The 13,736-nt window shown below is 48.0% G+C and overlaps 1 protein-coding gene across 1 annotated transcript in view; it reads right to left on the bottom strand.

Annotated features, from left to right (window-relative positions):
- Window positions 1–8,869, bottom strand: part of LOC140422770 (uncharacterized) — a 99,544-nt gene extending 90,675 nt beyond the window's left edge. The window contains exon 1 of the mRNA XM_072507716.1: window positions 8,779–8,869. Coding sequence (XP_072363817.1) covers window positions 8,779–8,869 — 91 coding nt within the window. The remainder of the gene's footprint in view (window positions 1–8,778) is intronic.
- Window positions 8,870–13,736: the final 4,867 nt, after the last annotated feature.

Raw genomic sequence — 13,736 nt, 5'->3', positions numbered from 1 at the left:
GACCAGTGACCATAATTCCATTATCTGAGGAGGGCTCAGAAACCATCCAACTGTTTTTTAAAGGAAAAAATTATATCCGCCTCTGCCACTGCCTCCGGCAGCTCGTTCCAGATCCTCACCACCCTCCGTGTGAAGAAATTTCCCCTCTGGTCTCTTTTGTATCTCTCCCCTCTCACCCTAAACCTATGCCCTCTAGTTTGAGACTCCTCTACCTTTGGAAAAAGATGTTGACTATCTACCTTATCGATGCTCCTCATTATTTTATAGACTTCTATAAGAGCACCCCTAATCCTCCTACGCTCCAGGGAAAAAAGTCCCAGCCTCTCCTTATAACTCAGACCATCAAGTCCTGGTAGTATCCTCGTAAATCTCTTCTGCACTTTTTCTAGTTTAACAATATCCTTCCTATAATAGGGTGATCAGAACTGAACACAGTATTCCATGTGTGGCCTCACTAATGTCTTGTACAACTTCAATAAGACGTCCCAACTCCTGTATTCTATCCCCGTAGCTGAAGAGCATCAGTACAAGTTTGCATTTAACATTGAACATAGAACATAGAAAATACAGCACAGAACAGGCCCTTCGGCCCACGATGTTGTGCCGAACTTTTTTACTAGGTTAAGAAGAAATCAATCTACACCCCATCATTCTACCGTAATCCATGTACCTATCCAATAGCTTCTTGAAAATCCCTAATGTTTCCGACTCAACTACTTCCACAGGCAGTGCATTCCATGCCCCCACTATTCTCTGGGTAAAGAACCTACATCTGACATCCACCCTATATTTTCCACCATTCACCTTAAATTTATGTCCTCTTGTCATGGTTTGTTCCACCTGAGGAAAAAGTCTCTGACTCTCTACTCTATCTATTCCCATGATCATCTTATAAACCTCTATCAAGTCGCCCCTCATTCTTCTCCGTTCTAATGAGAAAAGGCCTAGCACCCTCAACCTTTCCTCGTAAGACCTACTCTCCATTCCAGGCAACATCCTGGTAAATCTCATTTGCACCTTTTCCAAAGCTTCCACATCCTTCCTAAAATGAGGCAACCAGAACTGCACACAGTACTCCAAATGTGGTCTTACCAAAGTTTTGTACAGCTGCATCATCACCTCACAGCTCTTAAATTCAATCACTCTGCTAATGAACGCGTGCACACCATAGGCCTTCTGCACAGCTCTATCTACTTGAGTGGCAACTTTCAAAGATCTATGAACATTGACCCCAAGATCTCTCTGCTCCTCCACATTGCCAAGAACCCTACTGTTAACCCTGTATTCCGCATTCATATTTGTCCTTCCAAAATGGACAACCTCACACTTTTCAGGATTAAACTCCATCTGCCACTTCTCAGCCCAGCTCTGCATCCTATCTGTGTCCCTTTGCAGCCGACAACAGCCCTCACTGTCCACAACTCCATCAATCTTCGTATCGTCTGCAAATTTACTGACCCACCCTTCAACTCCCTCATCCAAGTCATTAATGAAAATCACAAACAGCAGAGGACCCAGAACTGATCCCTATGGTATGCCACTGGTAACTGGGCTCCAGGCTGAATCCACCACCACTCTCTGACTTCTATCGGTTAGCCAGTTCATTATCCAACTGGCCAACTTCCCCACTATCCTCTGCCTCCTTACTTTCTGCAGAAGCCTACCATGGGGAACCTTATTAAATGCCTTACTAAAATCCATGTACACTGCATCCACTGCTTTACCTTGATCCATGTGCTTGGTCACCTCCTCAAAGAATTCAATAAGACTTGTGAGGCAAGACCTACCCCTCACAAATCCGTGCTGACTATCCCTAATCAAGCAGTGTCTTTCCAGATGCTCAGAAATCCTATCCTTCAGTACCCTTTCCATTACTTTGCCTACCACCGAAGTAAGACTAACTGGCCTGTAATTCCCAGCGTTATCCCTATTCCCTTTTTTGACCAGGCGCACGACATTCACCATGCTCCAATCCCCTGGTACCACCCCTGTTGACAGTGAGGACGAAAAGATCATTGCCAACGGCTCTGCAATTTCATCTCTTGCTTCCCATAGAATCCTTGGATATATCCCATCAGTCCCGGGGGACTTGTCTATCCTCAAGTTTTTCAAAATGCCCAACACATCTTCCTTCCTAACAAGTATCTCCTCGAGCTTACCAGTCTGTTTCACACTGTCCTCTCGAATAATATGGCCCCTCTCTTTTGTAAATACTGAAGAAAAGTACTCGTTCAAGACCACTCCTATCTCTTCAGACTCAATACACAATCTCCCGCTACTATCCTTGTATCGGACCTACCCTTGCTCTAGTCACTCATATTTCTCATATATGTGTGAAAGGCCTTGGGGTTTTCTTTGATCCTACCCAACAAAGATTGTTCATGCCCTCTCTTAGCTCTCCTAATTCCTTTCTTCAGTTTCCTTCTGGCTATCTTGTATCCTCCAGCGCCCTGTCAGAACCTTGTTTCCTCAGCCTTACATAAGTATCCTTCTTCCTCTCAACAAGACATTCAACCTCTCTTGTCAACCATGGTTCCTTCACTCGACCAATTCTTCCCTGCCTGACAGGGACATACATATCAAGGACACGTAGTTTCTGTTCCTTGAACAAGTTCCACATTTCACTTGTGTCCTTCCCTGACAGCCAATGTTCCCAACTTATGCACTTCAGTTCTTGCCTGACAACATCGTATGTACCCTTCCCTCAATTGTAAAGTTTGCCCTGTTGCACGCACCTATTCTTCTCCATTACTAAAGTGAAAGTCACAGAATTGTGGTCACTAACTCCAAAATTCTCCCTCACTAAAAAATCTATAACTTGCCCTGGTTCATTACCAAGTACCAAATCCAATATGGCCTCCCCTCTGTTCGGACAATCTACATACTGTGTTAGAAAAGCTTCCTGGACACACTGCACAAACACCACCCCATCCAAACTATTTGATCTAAAGAGTTTCCACTCAATATTTGGGAAGTTGATACATGGAGAATCAACTTTACATGGGGAACGGGCAGTACTCCTGGACCTACTTACCACATGGGTACCACAATAGCCCAGTGATATTTCACAAGAACATGGCCCAGATAATCAACCCCCTACACTGTGTCGGGACCACCGTTTTACAATATGGAGATGATATTTGAACAGCCTCAGACAGTTCAGTATCGCACTGCCTGTGGTCTCCACCAGGTGGCGGAGGCGGTCCCGGACACTGGACTTCAACTGAATCCAAATAAGGCACAGCTCGGACAGAGTCAAGTGATATACTTCGGACATATTATAGCTCAGGGAAAGAAAGAAATCCAGGAAGACAGGAAGAAAGCCACGCTCTGCATGCAGAGACCCCGCACAGTGAAAGGGGTCAGACAAGTGCTGGGATTATTTAACTGTTGCAGGAACTTTGTGGAGGGATACGCAGCCATTTCGAAACCCCTACAGGATTTAGCAAAGGGGGGAAGGGCTAACAAAGACAAGATAGAGTGGGGGGAGGAGGAGGTGCAGGCTTTTTCCAATCTTAGATAAGCGATGGTGAAGACGCCCGCCCTGGGGTTCCTGGACCTCAGTAAGCCATTCCACATCTTCTGCCAGGAGGATAGTGGAATGCAGGCCGCTGTAGTAGCCCAGAGGCATGGGGATAGGTTAGGACCAGTGGGACATTACTCTGCCCAAATGGATGCGGTAACCACAGGCATGCACTGATGTGTGCGGGCCTCGGCCTGCGCTTCATGGGCAATAAATGCATCAGAACCCATCACACTGATGGGTAAAATAATCCCCCATATCGGATTGGATTGGATTGGATTGTTTATTGTCACGTGTACCGAGGTACAGCGAAAAATATTTTTCTGCGAGCAGCTCAACATCATTAAGTTCATGAAAAGAAAAGGGATAAAATAAAATACATAACAGGGCAACACAATGTAACTAGATAACGCCGGCATCGGGTGAAGCATACACGGGTGTAGTGTTAATCAGGCCAGTCCATAAGAGGGTTGTTTAGGAGTCTGGTAACAGCGGGAAAGAAGCTGTTTTTGTGCCCTCATACTCGTGTTCAACTCTTAGAGACTGGAAGACTGAAGGGTGTCTCAGATCGTAGACGCTCAAAGTGGGAAGCTAATCTCTTACGTGGGGACAAACATGTGGAAAACTGTAAAGATATGAGGGAATATCCTGCAATAGGCTTAACGATACAAGGAATGAAGCATGATTGCCTTGTGGGAGTAGAGGAGGACACTTGTGGAGGCTTGGCAGAAGAGCCACTAGCGGGAGAGGGAGTGAGCGGATTATATGTGGATGGAGCAAGGAAGTTGTTATGGGCCAGGGTTTAGAGAACCCCAAAGTGTATCATGGAGTTCACCTGACCCACAACTTTTAATAGATTGTGGTATGGGGAGCACACGGCTCACTCTGCAGGAGTGGTACAGCAGAAATGGAAAAGTATTTTTTAAAGCAAAACAATGTTTATTCTATGAATTCAAGTTAACCTTTTTGAAACATACAGTGAACACCTTAGCAACCATCAATTCAAATACAACCCCCAAATAATACAACATTAAGTAATCCTTAATATCTTCCCAAAAAAAATCCAGAAGACAAAAGAAACACCTTTTAACAGAAGCACATCAGGTTTACATTCACGACTGAGAATATTTATAATTCTGAATTCACCAAATGATCAAGAGATAGTCTTTTGATGGCAGAGAGATCAACAGTACACCTGCTCTGGCTTCAGCTCCAACACCGAAAACGAAACTAAATCACACCCTGCAGCAACAGCCTAAAACGAAAGTAAAAAGCTGACAGGCAGCCCAGCTCCACCCACTCTCTGACATCACTGCAGTAGTAAACACACATTTCTTAAAGGTACTCTCACTACAGATATTTATATACACACCCATTTATAAACACCCATTTCTTAAAGGTACTCTCACATGACAAAGTATATAGGTGGAGAGCCCCGTGCGTCATGGGCTGGAGTGGATAGTGAAGGTGAGTTGATTGCGGCAGAACAGATCCTCGGGAACCACTCAGCACAAACTGCTGAATTAATAGCTTTAACGAAGGCCCTGGAAGGGGCAAAGGAAAGCGAATCAATGTGTACACTGACATTATGTACACTTTTGGTGTAGTTCATCATTATGTGACAGCTTGGAGTAGGCGAGGGATTGTGACCTCCAGTGGAGGACACATACTGCATGAGTATTTAATCAAGGCCTTGATCCTGGCCGCCCGACAGCCCTTAGAAGCAGCCGTGATTAAGGTCAAAGCCCATCGGAGAATTGAGAATTACGCACAGTAAGGTAATAGTTGGGCTGATCAGGCAGCGGAAGACCTGTTAGAGCAGGAACGGGTGGAAATGCAGACTCCAGGAATAGCAGCCGTGAAGGCCACAGACAATGCCGATTTGATGGAACGCAGGTGCGAGAACAAGCACCAGAGGAGGAAAAGGGTGGCGAAATAACCGGGGACGGACAGACCATGATGGAATATGGAGGAGAGAGGGAAAGGTAATAGCCCCTGAGGCCGTGCAACAATCCCTGTTAGACATATACCATGGACAGGCGCACAGAGGGAGAGACAATATGATCAAACTATTAAAGGAATGTTGGTGGTGGAAGGGAATGGCCAGGGATGTGACCAAATTCTGCCAGCGATGAACACAGTGCACCCTGGTGGAAGCAGGCCGTCCCTGCAGGATAAAAATGGGAAGTCAGCCCCGGCCCAAGGGACCATGGGAAAAGTTGCAACTAGATTTTACTGGGCCTTAGCCTCAGGTACAGGGTAGAACATACTGTTTGGTGATCGTAGATCAATCCACCCGGTGGCTGGAAGCATTCCCGTGTAAGGACACCACCGCTAGTACCGTGGCTTTGATATTGGCTAATGGAATAATACCAAGGTGGGTGGGGGGCTGCCCCTCAAACTGGATTCTGACCCAGGGGCCCATTTCATGGGAAAAGCCATGAAAGAGGACTGTAAAGTTTTGGGAATCCAGCAAAGATTCCTCATCCCATCCCATCCTCAGAGCTCGGGAATGGTGGAGCGGATAAACCTTAAAAACTGCCTGGCCAAAGCTATATTGCAGGAAGGGGATAATTGGGTACGGGCCCTGCCGGCAATATTGTTGCGACAAAGAGCCGCCCCCGCCCGGGGAACATGTCTAGCCCCTTTTCAGCTAATGACAGGAAGAGCAATGCGCCTCCCGGAGGAGCTGATAACTGGAGGGGCGGAACTCGAGATAAACAAAGAAACTGTACTGCGATGTATGAAAGATCTGGTAAACCGCCTGCCTGTCCTTAAGGGTCAGGTAATTGCACAGCAACAGCAGAGAGATTGGACCAAACTGACTGGAACGGTTACCCCAAAACTACCAACACCAGGGGATAGGGTCATGGTCAAACTCATGACAGGTAAAAAGGGACTCGGGGTTCGATGGGAGGGACCCGATGCAGTAATCATTGCTGGACAAACATGTGCCTTAATAGACGAGAAACCCAGTCCGCGGTGGCGGCACTGGACACAGTGAAACCATCCCCTCATGAGTAGTCCCATAGTCACAAAGACTGAGAGAACCCTCCGGTGGGTCAGCGGATCCAAGGAGCAGGCGGTCGCCATGGCATTGGCAGCTGCTGCACTTGTTACAGGAATTATCTGGGTTTGTAGCTGGGCCACCAGAGTGTCTCAGGATATGGGACAAAGGCACGGAGAGGATGTATTCCAGGGAGGAGGGGAAATTATGCGAATGATAGAATACTAATTGAGCGCCGGAAGGCATTTGTTTGTCCCCACAGGATTCTATTGCTAGCACACTTTAGGGCCCCACTTCATCTCTGGTTACGACCATCGACATCGACCTCCTCACCATGGACACGGAAGGAGCCGGACATCACTGACACAAAAACAATGATCGCATGTATACTAATGTCCCGAGGGTGTGTCGGGCTGCTGTAAATCTTGTGAGAGACGCAAGGGAAGGAGTGGTATAGGTTTATATTATGATGGGACTCAAGGGGCGTCATTCTCCGACCCCCCGCCGGGTCGGAGAATGGCCGTTGGCCGCCGTGAATCCCGCCCCCGCCGAAGTCTCCGGTACCGGAGATTGGGCGGGGGCGGGAATCGGGCCGCGCCGGTTGGCGTGACCCCCCGCTCAATTCTCCGGCCCGGATGGGCCGAAGTCCCGCCCAGAAACTGCCTGTCTCGCCGGCGTAAATCAAACCTGGTATTTACCGGCGGGACCAGGTGGCGTGGGCGGCGGTCTCCCGGGTCCTGGGGGGGGGGGGGGCGCGTGGCGATCTGACCCCGGGGGGTGCCCCTACAGTGGCCTGGCCCGCGATCGGGGCCCACCGATCCGCGGGCGGGCCTGTGCCGTGGGGGCACTCTTTCCCTTCCGCCTCCGCCACGGCCTCCACCATGGCGGAGGTGGAAGAGACTCTCCCCACTGCGCATGCGCGGGAAACTGTCGGCGCTAGCTGACGCTCCCGCGCATTCGCCGCATTTCCGCGCCAGCTGGCGGGGCAACAAACGCCATTTCCGCCAACTGGCGGGGCGGAAATCCCTCCGGCGTCGGCCTAGCCCCTCAATGTTGGGGCTAGGCCGCCAAAGATGTGGAGCATTCCGCACCTTTGGGCCGGCGCGATGCCCGTCTGATTGGCGCCGTTTTTGGCGCCAGTCGGCGGACATCGCGCCGTTGGTGGAGAATTTCGCCCAGGATGTCTGCACAAACGGGATTCTATACGTCCCTGGAGGCAGCTTATACAAATTATTGCAATTCCGAAATATCTTGGCCCTTTCTCAGTTGGGAACCCAGGATCATGGGAATTCCCGGTGATACGGAACGCTGGGATGCAGGACCTTTGCCCCCAGGCAGGTTGACATTGGTTTTTAAAATGACCCATCAGAAAACGTTAAATGCCCTCGATGGCCCGAATCGCCCGATTGTGAAATATAAAGTTATAGGGAACCGCCTGGAGATTCACTGTCTGGATCCCTGCCACGCACCTCACCGGAATGAAAATCATGAGATGATATGTGATAGATTAACAGTTTTGTATCAGGGAAGTGAGGTAGGCAGCCAGTCAGCACAGGAGCCCGAGAATCGGGTGGGTTATTGTAGGAAGCAAGGACCCCACCAGATCAGGGTGGGGACCAGGCAGAAACCGACCACCACCACTGTAACACCGGCGAGCTCCGGCTCGGTCACAACCACAAGTCCAAGGATGACCCCCAGGCCCGAATGTGCTGAGCATATCACTGGCCACACTGTGGGTCACGGGTTAGTTCTGACCCTCACTGACGAATCAGTGACGATAGTACCAGGATATGAACATGTAAAAGTTATGATTAATCTCGCCAGCTTACATTTACCAGCTTAATGCTATGGTCAGGGATTATTTGTAGCCCTGGAGTGGGAGATTTTGGAGGGGAGTGGATTGGAAACACGTAAGCGACAACAGAGAGACACAGTGGAACTGACGGTTGGAGGATATGGGGCAGGAGTTTCGACTGTCAATGCCCTGACATGGCAGAGATAAGTGAAGAGGTTGAGGTTATGAAAGGACCAATGAGATCTGCAGTTAAGGACATATACCAAGTTGCCGAAACGGCTACAGACCTTAGCCAGCAAGTCAATCAGCTTGTGTGGAAGGCACTTAAAGAGTTGCAGCCATATCAGACAGCAATTAATGAGTTACGTGGTATAACAACTATACCAAGCGAGGCATTGTGTGTGATTTGCCGGGGCATAATGTTGTTCTAACCAATTTATCTGAGTCTATTACCAATGGCCATCATGAACTGACTCCAGACAGGAATGAGTCCATCATGAAAGCAGATGACCTCGAGCGAACTGACGATAACCGACAGATTCATCGATACGTCCAGAAGGGACGTCCACGCAGTCCGCACTTTCGGGCCGACTGGGAAGGACTGAAGAAGGCGGCAACGCAGACTGACCAATTCTGGAACACGGAGCAGTAGCTCATTAAGACTCACGCTGAGAAGGATGAGGAACTGTTTAAATCACAGCACGTTTTCTCTGGAGTATGGAATTGGGGACTAAATAGCAATATCCATCCATGGATACGCATTATATCGCACATTATTGACATTCCGCAGCTGTTTATATTGCTCGTCTTTTTTATTACGCTCTGTCGCCTCAGACGCCGCATTAGGGAATGGCAGAAAGACAGTCGCCCCCTCGATACAAAGGAACTGTTACAGCTCTTACTTGTTCAGCAGTCCACACCTCGGCCTGAATCCAACAAATTCAGTATGTCTATTTCATTGCCTATTCTGGGGCGAGCCAAGGGCCAAAAGGGGGGATTGAAAGAGGGGGGCCCAGCGGTGAGACCTCTTAAAACGGAATAGCTAGGATGCCAGGAGAGTAGTTTTGCACAAACTAGTTTCTTAAGAATTGAGATTAGTTGTAGGAAGTGAACAGGATAATCATTATTAACCATTAAACCTGTTTTTTAGGACATAGCGGTGGCCACAAGGCATGATGGGATTTAGGCTCGCTAACTTGCCCATGTTTTTGAGATAGTCAGCAAGTTTTTATCAGTGGCCCCCGATATCCTCTGGAAGCGAAAAGGAAGTCACTTCTGAGATCCTGTCATTCTGAAACATTCCATGGAGTAAAGAGGATGCCTGTTCAGCCATCCTGTCCCTCATGAACAATGCAGGAGGCTAAGATGGGGAAAAACAATTTCGGATTATTAGGCCTTTTGTAAACACAGCTAACAGGATGAAATTCAATCATGGGTTGATCAGATTTTATTGGATAAAGTTGAAACATGACAGCTTCAGGGACTGGAATTGGGGTGGGCTATTGATTTTGGGAAATTCTATAATTGATGTGTTTTTATCAGTGTTTAGTAGATCGATCTTGGCAAACATCCAGATCTCATCTCCGTGGACACAAACTCAAGCTTGGAAAAATAAAACCGCCTTATCCAGATTGTTGATGTGTCTGTTGCTCTCTGTTTTGAGTTGAGCCACAGGGGAGGACTCCACATGGAAGCTGACTCAATACACAGGCCTTGAAACTGGTCCTGCGACATGTGCCCTGATTGGATCAAAACGTTGTAATTATATTCCAGATAGTTCCAAATAAGTCACTAATTTGACAAATCACATCAAAAGGAAGTGGAAAATTAAAACAATCTGAGTCTAACTGTTTGGATTTGGGCTCCGGAATGGTTGGGATCCTTTGGAGTTTCAGTGGTGCAAGGCCTGGGTATGTTCTTTGCAGTTATTTTTGTGATATATCTTGTATTTCTGACAACCAAATGTATCTGTAAAAGGGTGTGAGTAAACCCTGAAGTAGCAATCCCTTTCCAGGGCATGGCAGGCTCTTTTACGGATTCCTTATTATTGATCAATCTATTCATTGGTTTATTTTAATAAGTTTAAAATAATAAAAAAAGGGGGGAGTGATAGATTACAGGTTTATTGATTTGCTGATTGCTTCATTGATTTATTTGGGAACTTTAAGAATTGATGCAGTATAATTTTTTTATTTAGTACTTAGACAGAAAATGGAATATCCACAAAGCCAAAATCATGGTTTCAGGTAGAAATATGAGAACTGGTCAAAGCTAATATTGTTTCAAAATATACCTTCATAAGGCCTTCGGAATAAATAGGTCTTTGTTCCACAATACGTTTAGCGATAAAAATGTATCAAGAGCAAGGTTAGTTCAAGCACTTTATCTATGTAGAAATAGCACACATGGCAGTTGCATGTGGACATTTAATTAATTTTATGGACATTGGTGGATTTTAAGTACTGACCAATGCCTGGATAACAAATCATGTTCCAAGTGACAGACGGTTGATTGAATAAATCAGAAAGCCTCAGCTGAGAATTAGAAACAATGAAACGAAGTAAGGGTCTAAACCTAGATAAGGATTTCCTTAAGAATGTGATCTGGGTGGCTGATTAGAGAGAAGAATTTTAGCCTTCCGAGATCCCCGAAGCATTCGTGAAAATTACTTTCAAAAAGGCCTTTTGTTGAAATGACATTTAATTTGTAAATCTGGAGTCACTATTATTTTGAAGTTTTTTGTTTTCACTCTTCGGTGTCTCAAGGACATTTCAATGTCCACACAGAAAGGTTTTTCGATTTAATGTTGTGCAAATGTACCAAGTGAATTCTTAAAGAAATCAGGAGTGCTTTAAACACCTATTCAGCCTGACTGAGTGCCTGATCTATGAGCGAGAGATGGGGGAATCTTTACTTCATAAAATGTAGGATGCGGTTTTGTGCCCCCGTTTGCCGTGGGTGTAAATGGTGACGGGGTAACAACATTTCATCAGAGCCGAAAAACGGGACTTGGGCCGGCCAGCAATCGTCCCTGCTGCCTGGCCATGGCAGGAACCCCATTTAAATACATTTAAACATCGTTTGTCCCCTTCCCGCTGTGTTGTCCACCTCCACATTCGGGTTTCCCACCTTGACAACAACACGACACATTGGAGAGGTTTACAACCAGTCTGCACCAATGTCAACCTGGCGACGAGAACCCGCCCGGTGTGCACAGGTAGGTACAGCTCCCAGGAGGGAAGGGACATTGCTCGGCTGTGCCTGGGGAGGGGTCTTCCATTGGAGAGGTCCATGGAGGGGGGGGGGTTCCCTGTATCACATGATAGGGGTTATTTGTAAATGGGGGGAATCCTTGATTAAGTTGTAGATCTGCTATGTCAGGGCTCCTTTTGAAAATGGCTCCCTGATTTCTGGAAGGCCGGCGTTGCCAGTGTGAGCCTCCCCCCCGCCCCCCCCCCCCCCCCCCCCCCCACCTCCACCCACCCCAGCATGATGGCCTGGGATCTGCCTTCTGCAGTTTTCTCAACTAAGTTTTGAAAAATATGGCGGGAAAAGTCGCCAATGGATCTGCCGGGTTACTCACCACTTTTCCAGCCCAAAGTCACACCCAGTCAAAAAATCGGAAAATTCTGCCCGTAATATCCATTTAAAATTCTGGGACCGGGATTCATTGAGGTCAGGACGGAAGGGGACAAATACATTACAGGACCAGTGACTCCCAGAACCACATCGAATACAGCTCCTCACACCCCGCTCCCTGTAAGGATTCCATCCCATTCTCCCGGTTTCTTCACCTCCGCTCCATCTGTTCGGATGATGCCACCTTCAAATACAGCGCTTCGGACATCTCTGCCTTTTTCCTCAATGAGGTTTCCCCTGTGCACGACACGGCTCTCAACTGTGTCTGACCCATTCCCCACACCCCCGCCCTCACCCCTTCCCCTCGCTCCCTCCCAGAACTATGACAGGGTCTTGCTTGTCTTAACTTTACACCCACCAGCCCCAACATTGAGAGGATCATCCTCCGCCATTTCCACCAGCTCCAGCAGGATGGCAGCAGGAGACACATCTTCCCAACACCCCTATCAGCATTCCGCAGGGACCACTCCCTCTGTGACACCCTGCTCCCTTCCTCCAGCACCCCCAAATCCTCATCCCCTTCCCACACCACCTTCCCTTGTAATCACAGAAGGTGTAACCCCTGCCCCTGTACCTGCTCCCTGTCCAAGGCCTCAAACGCTCCTCTCAGGTCCAGCAATCTTTCACTTCACCCCCTTCAATTTGGTTTGTTGTATTTGCTGCTCCCAATGTGGTCTCCTCTACACTGGAGAGACTAAATGCAGACTGGGTGACCGCTTTGCGGAACACCTTCACTCAGTCTGCAAGAATGACCCAACCTTCCTGTCTCTTGTCATTTCAGCTCAGCATCTTGCTCTCATGTCCACATGTCCGTCCTTGGCCTGTTGCAATGTTCCAGTGAAGCCCAACACAAACTGGAGAAACAGAACCTCCTCTTCCGATTGGGCAGCTTACAGCTTTCTGGACTTAACACTGAGTTCAACAACTTTGTCTGTCCCAATGTAAACCCCCCTCCCATCCCCCACAGGGCCACCTGTCACTTGTTCTTCAGTTTTGCTTTCACTGAGCACTGATCTTTGTCCGGATATGAACACATTCTGCTGTCTTATCTTTGTGCCACTATCAGCTCCTTTTATTCCGGAATGATGAAACTAACAGTCCCGTTGCCTTGTGTCCGTCACATCTTTGTCTCTGGGGGGGATTTGAAGCCTGCACGAGCCACGTGCGTGGGATCAGCGGCACGAACTGAAAATCCCGCGGGAATCGGGAAATGCGATTCCCATGGAGAGATGGCGATTCCCGACTCTCCAAGCCCCTCACCAGGGGCCTGAACCACAGTTGAATACATTTCCACCCAATTACATCTTATTAGCGGCCCCCCCACCACGTGATTCCCCCCTCAGTCAATATTCACACCTTGCTGATGGCAGGTCAATGGGCTTCCCCTTAGGTTTGGGCAGGTGAGAGGCAGTCAAGGGGATCCCTCTGGCAGCACGGGGGGGGGGGTTAGAGGAACACGGCCTTGCCCCCTGGTGGGGTGCAGTGCCACATGCAGACCCCAGTGGGAGCCCCATGAGGAGAATAGTTTGGTTTCAGTGATTTTCAAAACATGTTTCAACCATTTACGTTTTTGCAGCAAATGTGACCCTCGCTGTGTGAACTCTTCATGTTAAACCAACTTAATGTGGGCAACTTGCACTCAGTGAATCAGAAATGTCACTTATCAAAATCCACCCAGAAGGGGAGCAGCTATTGGCTCATTGTCGCTGCTTCCTCTTTAACTTCGTTACCTCCTGTGAAAAAGGAGATTAAAGCAGCTTCTGTCGGCTGGG

This window comes from Scyliorhinus torazame, chromosome 1, assembly GCF_047496885.1.
Source record: "Scyliorhinus torazame isolate Kashiwa2021f chromosome 1, sScyTor2.1, whole genome shotgun sequence".
NCBI classification, from domain to species: Eukaryota; Metazoa; Chordata; class Chondrichthyes; order Carcharhiniformes; family Scyliorhinidae; genus Scyliorhinus; species Scyliorhinus torazame.
Note: the sequence above shows the minus strand (reverse complement) of the source record. Positions and strands in the feature narration are given on the sequence as shown.